The sequence below is a fragment of the Periplaneta americana genome, chromosome 8 (assembly GCF_040183065.1).
Source record: "Periplaneta americana isolate PAMFEO1 chromosome 8, P.americana_PAMFEO1_priV1, whole genome shotgun sequence".
NCBI lineage: Eukaryota > Metazoa > Arthropoda > Insecta > Blattodea > Blattidae > Periplaneta > Periplaneta americana.
This window is the reverse complement of record NC_091124.1, coordinates 166,114,054-166,127,168: the sequence shown is the minus strand read 5'-3', so window position 1 is coordinate 166,127,168 and position 13,115 is coordinate 166,114,054. Positions and strand designations below refer to the sequence as shown.

Here is a 13,115-nt window from a genome sequence, read left to right as displayed (position 1 = left end):
CGTTCGTGGAAATTATCACCCAAGGCGAAGCTGATAAAATCTAACTTTACTCTATTGTACTACAAATTCTATAACTATTCAATGATCACAGTTTCAGAAAATTTTACCAGCGCAACATTCTTAATTAAGTATAAAATTCTGAAACTTCAATAACATGATAATTTAACACTTATTATAGAAGTCTGCATTTATTTGTTTATTTAGGCAAAACATGTTAGTGAAAATATAAATATAAAGTGTTTTTAAAATAAGTTTGTTCATTTTTATACCAATTTTGTTTTAGTAATTATAAATTAAGGTATATTTACAAAGATAATATAGTCTTTCTGAAAATCGCGGTTTCACGGAACACAGTTTGAAAAACGTTCGCAAATCACAATGACTTCAAGAATTGGCAACTCGGCTAAGGGTTTATCCCTTGCGCGTGCCTGCAGTTAACTGGTGAAGGGGATGAGGGAAGGTCGTCATGTTTTCGTGCGAAGTATAGTAGTATACTTGGCTCGAAAACATGACGGCCTCTCTTCTTGGAATTGGTAATCCCTCATAAACCCCCATCCTCTACTCAAACCCTAGCCGCGTGGCAGAAATACAATAGATCCCAGCATTGCCGAATATAGCAGTCATTGCCTCTACCTGTTCGGTTTCACCCGTTCTCAGTGTCTTTTTAGACATTTGTCTACGTGTTGTTTTATACCGTTGTGCGCTTCAATATGTCTAATTTATTCTGGCCATGATTAAAGAGTGTTGGAGCAGTCAGGCCTCCTGATTCACCTGAAGATCATGACAAGAACAAATAACACCGTCGAAGAAAACAGAATATGTTATTTGCAGAGGAGCGTAGCTAAGAAAACGAAGTGTTAAATTTATACGGCTAACGTTAGAAATTCTATCCATAGAGTAATCGAAAGTTGAGGCAGTTTGATAAGTACAAATCTTAATCACTTAACATCGGACGCACCCGGCGGAGTTGGTAAAAAAATATATATATGGGACATAGAAATTAAGAATTACGGTTCACCAACTGAAGATAAAATAAATTAAAACAGAATTCGGTAAGATAGACGATTTTATGCGTGATTTACTTCGTCGAATAGTATGTGAACAGTACTCGAAAGAGATATCGCCAACAGCAAGTAAATTTGCGAAAATATTCTGGCCTGAATTGTACATTATGTTTAAGAATGCAGAAAAAATTTCATTCGATTCTATCCAGCACTTTCGGAATTACCAGGAAAAGGGTTTTAAGGAATATAGTTTGCGAAGAAGAAAAAAAAGCTTAGGGTAAACTAGGGTCTGTTGGACAGTCGGGCATGTTGGACACTCCGTACTTTAACGTGTTACCACGCCACTTGTAGGCACCACATTCAGCTAGAAGTCAATGACGGAAGTAGCCCCACTCCAACAGACCCTAGTTTACCCTATGCCGTATTCCACGTAACAGCTATTATAGCCAATGCCGCACTTTACATTAAAAATCATAATTTCAGAACTAATACAGAGCCACTGGCGTAGCTCAGTTGGCTGAGTTGACTGCCGATCCGAAGTTACACTCGGGCGTGGGTTCAGTTCCCGCTTTGTCTGATTTATCTGATTGGGTTTTTTCCGAGGTTTTTCTCAACAGTAAGGCGAATGTCAGGTAATCTATAGCGAATCCTCGGCCTTATCTCGTCAAATACCATTTTGCTATCACCAATCCCATCGATATTAAATAACCTAGTAATTGATACAGTGTCGTTAAATAACTAAAAAAAACTAATACAGGTTGTTTTACCTGAATGAACTTCAATAGCTGGTTAGAAATTTAAATTTTATATTAGGCGTATATATTACATAACAGAATTTTAAGGTATAAGAAGTGTACATGCTCCCTTAATTAATTCAATCGTATTTCGTATCTTATAACGTTCCTTAGGCCTACAGAAAATTTGCATCGAATCGGCAACTAAACTGGCAGAGAAACAAATATATTCTTTTGTGCTTTAATATGATTTTCGTGTTATGAAATAATGAATACATTTATCCATGACTGGTATCTAAACTGGTCTTTATTTCACCGTCCTTAGCAACCTAAATAATGACGTTATTCACAGCAGTGCTTAAAAGTTTTCTAACTTACAGCAGTGAATTAAATGTTTTTAAATCTCTCTCTACATGACAACCAACATATTCGCAATAACAAAATGAATATATATGAACTTCTTTTCCAACAACACATTACAAAGAAAAGACTTACAATTTAAAATTAAATTTACATACCAGTAATGAATAAAATATTGTATAGCATACTAGAGTAAACGGATTTTATGCGCTCGTGGAAATTATTGCCCAAAATCTAATTTTACTCTCTTGTACTATAAATTTCTATTCAATGATTATATTTTCCGAAAATTTTACCAGCGCAACATCCTTAATTAAGTATAAAATTCTGGAACTTCAATAACGTGAGAATTTAACACTTATATAATTCTGCATTCCCTTGTTTATTTAGGCAAAACATGTTAGTGAAAATATAAACATAAAGTATTTTTAAAATAAGTTTTTCATTTTTATACCAATTTTGTTTTAGTAATCATAAATTAAGGTATATTACAAATATAATATAGTCTCGCTGAAAATCGCGGTTTCACGGAACACAGTTTGAAAAACGTTCGCAAATCACAATGACTTCAAGAATTGGCAACTCGGCTAAGGGTTTATCCCTTGCGCGTGCCTGCAGTTAACTGGTGAAGGGGATGAGGGAAGGTCGTCATGTTTTCGTGCGAAGTATAGTAGTAGTAGTAGTAGTAATATTATAATAGTGATGGTGGTAGTAGTAGTAGTAGTAGTAGTAGTAGTAGTAGTAGTAGTAGTAGTAGTAGTAGTAGTAGTAGTAGTAGTAGTAGTAGTGATCGTATAATAATGATAGTAGTAATAGTAGTAGGATGAGCATAATAATAATAATAATAATAATAATAATAATAATAATAATAATCGAATGACTGGAATGTATACCAGGATCTCTGGCGTAGTATTTCAAATCATTAGTCATTTAGCTAATGACGCGCCCTACTACGTCATCAGTTCTCAGCGGTGGCTCTGGTTCCTTGCTAACCGAGATTTGATAAACTGACAGACAGATAAATCCACCACTGTCGGCGGAGAGATTCCTTCGGAAATGAAGTCAGCTGTGGGACGGCCAATAGGAAGCTACAGGCGGCCGGACCCTGCACCTTGCTCCTGTCAGCCGATTAGAGCTTTTGTGAACAGAGTACAGACAACACAGACATGTCTTCGCTGTTCGTTGTGTTTTTGTTTGGTTTTAGTCTAGCGCAAGGTTTCCTTCAGTGTGAGCAAGAAGATGGCACTCCTGTCGACTGGTGAGTGTTGTATTATGGTAGTGTATGATATGAATAAACTTAATCGTGCTCTATTAGGTTGATGAACGACCGTCTGAAAAGCAACCGATGTAACTAATACAATGTCATATTCAGATGTGGATCGAAAGATGTTAAATTAAACAGTGTTTGTCAAACAATATAATTATTAAGATTTCTGATCAAGACTTTAACACATTTAGTAATAATAGATCCATTTGCTTGGTTACGTACTATGACAGTGTACGCAAAACAATCGTCTTTATGCACTTACCATGCGCAGAGCAATTTAAGGTAGAAGTTTCTGTAGAAGTGGAAATGCATTAATATTGATGCTTGCCTATACATTAGGACAGCGATTTAAAACAAATAGCACACGAGTGACCTTCAAACCATCTCCGTCCTGTTATGCATGCACTCCGGGTTCGAATCCATGTCAGGCCTGGGATTTTACACTTGTGGCGGACAAGGTCATAGTTGGGGTTTTATTCAGAGTTCTCCCGTTTTTCAATGTTTGACATTTGCATCGTTCCTTCACGATCCCCGTATCATTACCATTTCATAGCATTCTCCTAGTGCAGTTTATTTATTTGTTATTTTGCTAATAATTGTAACATAAAATATAATATATACAGAAAAACTTTAGCTCGCCCCTGAAAGAGTAGAACTCGTGCTCAGGGGCGGATTCCTGAATTGAAATTAATAATTATACAATACAATTTGTCTTATATCTACTGTGCAATTATAGTAAAATAAATTTAAATTTACAATTTTTCTTTTTTTATAAAATCCATACATAACTTTTTAAATTTAATACTAGAACTATTAGAATTGACAAGATTAGGATATTTAAATATAAATTTGTTATATATTCTTGGGCCTAAATTAGTTAGTTTGTGTGTTTAGAAGACTCCTAGCAGGAGCTTGTTTCATAAAAGTAATAAATTCATACTATTAGTAGAAAGGTAATAACATTAAATAATATTATTATTGTTCTATTTCATAAAAATATTAATTAATATTATTTATTACTTTAAGCGCTCATAATATTACTAAAATAAATAATAATATTAGTAAAGTGTTTCATAGAGTAGCAAATAATATGATTACCGTTAGTTTTATGAATGTATTTTAACTACTAATTTCATTATTAGTAAAAAGTAAATGCAATTTTGGGTTAGATTTTGAAGATAAAACAGTGGAAACATTTTAAATGCATAATTCTGACTCAAATAGTGATGTCTCTTCAAGCTCTTTTCACTTCTTTTCTCAATTTAAAAAGTATCAGACATCTTTCCATACTTACAAATGACTTGTCACAGGCGCCAATGTAGATGGACTAGTTTGAAATTGAAATCCATAAAATCTACTACAGTATTGTCGCCGCGCTCTCATGGTTAACATTCGGCAGGTCTTTGAAATTTAATTATATTATTGTTTTCAATTTCTTATGTCGCCGCTCCAATCAATCACTCGCCCCAATTTCAATATTGCAACCAATAAGCTGCTTCCATTATTAAATGACACCTACTTGTCTAATCCACGTGGACTAAAACCGAGTTTGCAATGTCTTGTGCTGAGGACGAACATTAAGGTATGTGATTAAAAATTATTATTAAAGAGTTATTATTAAGAGTCAAGAATGTCAACGTACTCGTATATGAAATAATAATAATAATAATAATAATAATAATAATAATAGCCATTTAACAATATAACAAACTAGTGCTTATTCTTATCGAGGAAGTAGACGTGACAACGTGACGCTTAGAGTGAAACCTACAGAGCAACAATCGGTCGGCAAAATTGTTTAAAAGCACACCGCACGTTATTGTATGATGCCGACATGTTATAAAAAATAACTATGAGGCCGCGGCGATAATAAAGTGGCCCCGTAGGCTAGCGGTGTCAAAGAGGACGGAAGCTTTGTAGTTTCAATAATTTTAATTATGTCGCGCTGTCCATTGTCGTCAAGTCTTTTGAAGGCCGCTCCAATACTCCACGCGGAGTGTATGGACGGAAGCTTTGTAGTTTCAATAATTTTAATTATGTCGCGCTGTCCATTGTCGTCAAGTCTTTTGAAGGCCGCTCCAATACTCCACGCGGAGTGTATGGACGGAAGCTTTGTAGTTTCAATAATTTTAATTATGTCGCGCTGTCCATTGTCGTCAAGTCTTTTGAAGGCCGCTCCAATACTCCACGCGGAGTGTATGGACGGAAGCTTTGTTGTTTCAATAATTTTAATTATGTCGCGCTGTCCATTGTCGTCAAGTCTTTTGAAGGCCGCTCCAATATTCCATGTTATATTAATATATAGCAGCAACAAACAAGACGTGGCAACGTCGCATTTTCATTTTATTATCGATGTATGCAATAAAGACCTACAAATCTTAAAAGGAATGCCGCTGCCTAATAATTAAACGAGGCTACTTTTTTTATACCTGTTATGCTTAAAAAGAGAAAAAAATTGACGGATTCTTATTTTTAAAATCTAATTGGGAAAGAGGAACAACTGGAAAAGGTGTAAACCTAAATTAAGTTACAGTATAGAAGTGTTATAAAGCAATTATGTTTTCCATTATTTTATGTTGTCATTTGAATGACTGAACTTAACGTTTTTTCTCCTTTCGCGATATCATGTTTTAAATTCTAATTGTTCAGAAATATATGCGTAGGCCTATTAGTCACAAGTTTCTCCAATTGCTTTAAGAGTAGTTTTAAATAACATAGAATACCTTCATCATAAAATAATATTAATAATAATAATAATAATAATAATAATAATAATAATAATAACATTTTCTGTATTTAAATATTTTTCATTGTATGCTCTATGACAACTTGAATCTATAAAACTGTACATACCCTATACTAATTAATCTCCACCTACAATTCAGAAATATTATTATTATTATTATTATTATTATTATTATTATTATTATTATTATTATTATTACTATTATTATTATTATTATTATTATATTTTTTTTTTTCATTTTATAAGACTCGTAGTATTTGTTTAATTATGTAGGCCCTAACAATAGGCATTCTGAAGTTTTCGGCCTAAAGTGGGAACCTAAGTCACTTTCTCTTTGTACTTCGTATAAGAAAAAATAAAACGTCAACAGGAATAGAATATTATTATAACTCCCAGGGGCATACGCAAGGGGGGATGGGTTACTGGGTTTGAACCCTCTTTCTTGAACTTAAAAAAAAATGACATATTTAGATTTGAGTATTTTTTTATCCATAACTGTTTTCCATTCTCTAATTTTTCACTGTCAGAGTAACAAAATCTATATCTACATGCGGCATAGTCCTCCTACCCTTTCTTTCATATATTCATCATACCAGTTCTGTGTTCCATTATTGTCTTTAATTAAATTTATTTCAATATATTTTATTATTTCCATGGATTTTTCTGTTATGTAAAGTGTCTTACCTGTATGTATGTATGTATGTATGTATGTATGTATGTATGTATATATATATATATATATGTATATATATATATATATAGGCCTATATATAAAATTGTGTAAGTGTAATAATGACACAATCATTTTTTATTATACAAAATTAAACAGAAGTTAAGATTTGTTAAAAATTGGATGGCTGTGAAAAAATTATATTTCAAATATTTTATAAGGATATCGATTAATTAAAATCTGTCTCAGTGAAACGTACAGCAGGGTCCGTACAGGCCAGTTTCTATCTGATGCTTTTCTAATTTACTGTGGGCTAAAGCAAGGAGATGCACTATCATCTTTATTTTTTAACTCTGTTCTAGAATATTCATTAGGAAAGTGCAGGACAACAGAGAGAGTTTGGAATTGAACGGGGGGCAGGGTTACATCAGCTGCTTGTCTATGCGGATGATGTGAATATGTTAGGAGAAAATCCACAAACGATTAGGGAAAACACGGGAATCTTACTTGAAGCAAGTAAGCAGATAGGTTTGGAAGTAAATCCCTAAAAGACAGAGTACTTACTGTATATGATTGTCTCGTGACCAGAACATAGTACGAAATGGAAATATAAAAATTAGAAATTTAGCCTTTGAAAAGGTGGAAAAGTTCAAATATCTTGGAGCAACAGTAACGAATATAAATGACACTCGGGAGGGAATTAAATGCAGATTAAATATGGGAAATGCCTGTTATTATTCGGTTGAGAAGCTTTTGTTATCCAGTCTGCTCTCAAAAAACCTGAAAGTTATAATTTATGAAACAGTTATATTACCAGCTGTTCTTTATGGTTGTGAAACTTGGACTCTCACTTTGAGAGAGGAACAGAGGCTAAGGCTATTCAAGAATAAGGTGCTTAGGAAAATATTTGGGGCTAAATGGGATGAAGTTACAGGAGAATGGAGAAAGTTACACAACATAGAACTGCATGCATTTATTCTTCACCTGATTTAATTAGGAATATTAAATTCAGACGTTTGAGATGGGCGGGGCATGTAGCACATATGGGCGAATCCAGAAATACATATAGTGTTAGTTGGGAGGCCGGAGGAAAAAAGACCTTTGGAGAGACCGTGACATATATGGGAGGATAATATTAAAATGGATTTGAAGGAGGTGGGATATAATGCTAGGGACTCGATTAATCTTGCTCAAGACAGGGATCGATGGCAAGCTTATGTGAGGATGGCAATGAACTTCCGGGTTCCTTAAAAGTCATTTGTAAGTAAGTATTCATGAATACGTTCTATTGGCACATAGTATAATATTAATAAAAATATCGTAAAATAATAATAATAATAATAATAATAATAATAATAATAATAATCAATTGTAAAATACCGATAATATAAATTACAAACAATTTTAACAATAACCCCTCCTCCCCCTTTGACAAAATTCTGCGTACACCACTGGTAACTCCAAATGAGAAATCAATCTCTGTTTTCATCTCACGAAGAAGGTAGATACAAGCTTTGAAATGTCAAAACTGTTGCTTTGGTCGGACAACTTGTAATATTGTTAAATTGTATTATTATTTTAACGAACAACAGTATCTAAATATTGGAAAACAAACTGTAACAAATCTCGTAGACTTGTAAAAATAGTCGAAAACATAATTGTTGCTATGTTACAAGACAAAGCTGGTAAACCGTTGCACAAAAAGCTAAGCCTTCCTTGCGGGAGACCGAAGTTCAAATTCTGGCAAGTCGTAGAAGTGGAATTTGTTGAAAAAATAGTGGAGCGGCAGGTTTTCTCAGAGTACTTCCGTTCATTGTGCAAACATTTCAGCAATTCCGCATCAACACGTCATGAGGAAGTGCCGGGTGTGACAGCACTGTGACGTTCGGTATGGTTACTTGAACTAAAAACAGATTAAGAGATAAAAAAAATTCAAACAGCTTTTTCATGTTTCTTTGAAGCAACAACTTGTTCTATGAACCGTACATTATTTATAGGTATGTGTTGTACAAATTGCCGCGAATCAAGGCCAGTTCCAACAGCCTGATTCGGAAAGGAGTCGCCTACGCATACATTACATCCCGTGATGTGCCCAAAGGATGGAGCCTGTCAACTCGCTCAATTAAGGATCCTTATTCGATGCCCGGACGTCTCCTTCAACCTCTTTACAACACGTCACTTTCATTCCAGGTAACTATAAATATTCATCTTTCTTCTTCTTTCCACTTTACGGAGTGCATTTCTTAATTACACACCGTAATGTATGCACGTGTGTTCTTGTAAGGAATATAACCTCTAAAGTCCTAAGAGTATAGTATATTACACCATACTTCATACATGATTATGATATAATATGTAGGCCTATGTGCACAGACCTGAAGTGTAGTAAGCTTATAATATACCTGCGTTAGTGCCCTAACTTTAACCTGTAGAATTTTTCCTCATGTCGGTGACTTTTTTAAGTGTAGTATTATATTGAACTTTAAAAATAAAACAACAAATGTCTCAGGACTCAGGAGAATAGGTCATTCGTTAGGCCTACCTCGTGAAACCAAATGCTTGCGTGCGCCATAGCTTATAGTAAGAATCTTATTGTGGGGTTAAGTGAGTTAGCTACGAGTGAGTCTAGCGAGGGAGGAAAGCTTCTGAGTCCACTTTCTTTTTTTCCCCATGCGCAGATAGGTATCACGAGATAACGAATGGCCTATAAAATATTTTCATTCTGCTGCACATTTCCGTACAATAAAATTCTGTTAAATCATATATTCTTATTGAAATAGTAATTATGTTTTCCACAAGTTTTAAGAAGTAGGTTACTATTAAAGGGTTTCTTTATTCTTTGTGAGGAAATTGTAATAAAATTTTTTTAGCTTGTTGTCTTAGTACTCTATTTAAATTACAAAATTTCAACATTCATTAAATTGTTGGCGATGGGGGAGGATTTTGACAAATGTTTGTGGGAGGTCCACAATTTCTGTGGGCTGCTGCTATTACTACTACTGTTCTTATTGCTACTATTTCTATTGCTGCTTCTGCCACTGTTACTAATACTATTACTCATCAGTCATTAAACACCAACGGCAGGAAACAATCGTAACAAAGCAGTGCTAAGTAGTGAGAAATAATTACACAGCTAGAAGAGAAATGTACGGTGCTCGACCTGAGAGATGAACTAGCGAGAAGAACTTAGAAGCATGGAGATCGACATTGAAGTATACAGATTAAGAATTGGAGCTTACAACAGAAATAGAAGAAATACTGTGTGCAGGAGACGAGGAATTAATATGGGGATTAGGAGTTATATTGGCAATTCTTCTAATAATCGACGGAGTTGAACTAAACCCCAGTCCTTCAAAAAAATCAGTTAAACCATTTCATATGTTAAACAGTGGCGGCTGGTGCTTCAAAATTTTGTTCGTTTGCTTTCTTACTACAAAATATTAGGCCTATCATGCTACAGTCGTAAAAATTTGCAGAAACTCACCTATTTATTTCCACAATGTTTTCCCAGAAGAGTCCCTTCGTAGTGTCATTAGAGCGTATCCGTTCATAAATGAAAGGAATATTCGCACTGAACTTTCAGTTATTTATGGCACTGACGAGTTCACAAAGATTTCAGGCTGTGTGTCTCTAATAGAATTTTTCAGAGACAACAATTTATGCTCAACTTTCGGCGAGTGCAGAAATTTTACTAACAATCCCTATGACGACTTCAGAGACTGAAAGGTGTTTTCGTACTCTCCTCCGAACAGAACACAAGGAAAACAGGACTAAGATTTTCTTATTTCACAGTTACATAACCACTGAAACTTCTCGTACGCGTCAGAATTGGATTTTCTGTTAAACGACCTGGTTTTGGTTTTCACGCACTGCGAAATTTCAATGTTCGGAGTCGACCTACCAAGTGATCTCACACTTCTCTTCTAAGCTGCGCGATGAAAATGAATATTCTATTAAAGATTGAATTGTATTCATCTTAACTAGGGTCTATTTAATATAGTAGAATAACACAAACAACACAATTTATTAAAACAGCTTCTTTCGTGCCTCCACGTGCTCTCAACCAACTCGACTCGAGTAACATCAGTGAAACTGAACCGGAAAGCAAAAACACCAATAAAATACAAGCTCACCCTCTACCCTAAAAAAAACTTGTTTTCGCGCCTAACTGCAGTCGCAGGGCGGGCATGTTCTGTCTCCGACTCATTCGGGGCGTATTTTGCGGGCTACCGGGGCTACCGGCGGTAGCCCAAGGAAATTACAAAAGAAAAAGTTTATAATATAACATAATGTAATAATTTTGTATTATTAGTTTTACCATAGTAATTAAAATTAAAGTAATTGTTAGATATATTTTGTGTAATAACAGGGTCAGCGGTAGCCCAAACCCTTTAACCAGTATACGCCATCATCATCAGTAACTCTGCCATCTGTATCCATTTTCAAAGCTCGTTTACCTCCCTGTTCGTTTATCAACAATTTAAAATCCACGCTGGACAACACCCCTCTCATCCCCTCGCCACGAAGAGATACCCAAGATCAAGCCAGTCTCCATAAGAAGTACGGTCGTTTACTTTGGCAAGTCAACGATGAGGCTCCTACAAACGATTATAGTTGGATGAGAAACTTACTACAGCTGATCATACTAATCGTGTACTTACTTGTTAGACCACAATAATTTAACTTGTATTTTAAACCAAAATATCCGTAAATTTTTTTAGGTGTAGCGCAAACTTGCTACAACCTTAAGGAGCCGCGCCTGATGTTAAACAGCGAATTGGTAAAAACTGAAATACCGTAAATGAGTTAAAGAACGAAATTAATGAAATTAATCAGACACTCAACGGTTTAGTTTCCCCATTGCAAGGATTTCGTATATCCATCGACGCGATTTCGAAGATAATAACACAGTCTACTATATACAGTCACACGAAGCTTGAGTTTTGAGGGTGCTAGAAACAATAGACTGTGACGGTTCTATTTTGCATTGCCTGTAATGAGGCGATATTAGCGATCCTAGTGGTGAGCAACTACCTAATGTTTGCATATTTACTACGTATTGAGCTTCGTGACGGTATATACTGGACTGTGATGATAATAATAAGTTACAAGTGAAGCTCGATAACCTAGAGATACAACAACGGAAGAAGAATATAATTATCTTTGTCCTGGAAGAAGAGAATATAGATTAGAAACTTATAGTTCTATATTCCGACTGTGCATTGAAAAATTCGGTTTGAACATAGACGGAAGTCATATTGAAGATGCAAATAGGATTGGGAGAGGGAAAACAAGGCCTGTGATAATAAAACGTGTAAGTGTCGCTACAAAAGAATCAATTTTAAACCGTAGGAGAAGCCTAAGAGGATCTAAAATTTGGCTAGAAAGTTATTGTAGGGTGGAAACAAAGAAGAAGCGAAAGCTGCTTATTCTTTATTTGAAAGAAGCCAGGAAAAGAGGAGAGTTTGCAGTGTTAGCATTCGTCAAACTGATAATTAATGGAAAGAGCTATGATCTAGATTACTGTCAGAGAACTTTAAGTCAGATAATAACTGGATACTAAAGACAAGAAGATCAGAAGAAACGCAGAGCAATGACTTCAGTACAGAGCAGAGAAACAACACGTGAGGAAAGAATGCGAGGAAATCAGAAGATTACGAGGAGAGACGCAAACGTCAGCAACTCATTGTATGTACGCAGAGTGCGAATAGTTCAACAAGTAAACAGCTGTTACCTGAGATCGATGCCCAAGCTACGAGTAATCAGAAAGTCCAGATTAAAATAGCCATTCAATATCATTGCAACAGACATCGAGGACTTCGAAGATTTGAACAAATTGTCAAAAATAAATATGCTGAAGATGGACATAAATTTGAAATCAGAGACATTGCTGCTGTTAAAGTAAATAAAACACCTGGCACACTTTTCATCAAATACATTCTGACTTCAAAAACTGACACACGATTAAGATTTTCAAGAAGATGCCAGAACGTGAATCCAAGAACAAGAAAAGACCTACAGTGGCTCATCCATTTCTTGCATGCTGTCTCCAAAACATTTCCATACTCCCGAGGGACGTACTGTAGCCCCTCAGAAATTGAATGACATCGTTTCCACCAGTGCACCACAGTGTTTATAAGAACTTAGTCAAGCTCTTCAAAAGAGAGTGCATCCAATGCAGATGATATTGATATTTAAAGCCCTGCAAGACTTGTCAAGATAAACTATCTTAAATTTTATATAAAATTAAAATAATATAATGTTGCATAATATTGATCATTTCATGTTTCTGAACACTTGCTAATGTTGATATTTGAATAACTGGAGAATATCT

At 35.0% G+C, this 13,115-nt stretch overlaps 1 protein-coding gene across 1 annotated transcript in view; it reads left to right on the top strand.

Annotated features, from left to right (window-relative positions):
• Window positions 1–3,177: 3,177 nt before the first annotated feature.
• DNaseII (deoxyribonuclease II) overlaps window positions 3,178–13,115 on the top strand; it is a 50,818-nt gene continuing 40,880 nt past the window's right edge. Inside the window, exons 1-2 of the mRNA XM_069834026.1 lie at window positions 3,178–3,356; window positions 8,779–8,971. Of these exons, the coding sequence (XP_069690127.1) occupies window positions 3,265–3,356; window positions 8,779–8,971 (285 nt within the window). The 5' untranslated portion in view covers window positions 3,178–3,264. The remainder of the gene's footprint in view (window positions 3,357–8,778; window positions 8,972–13,115) is intronic.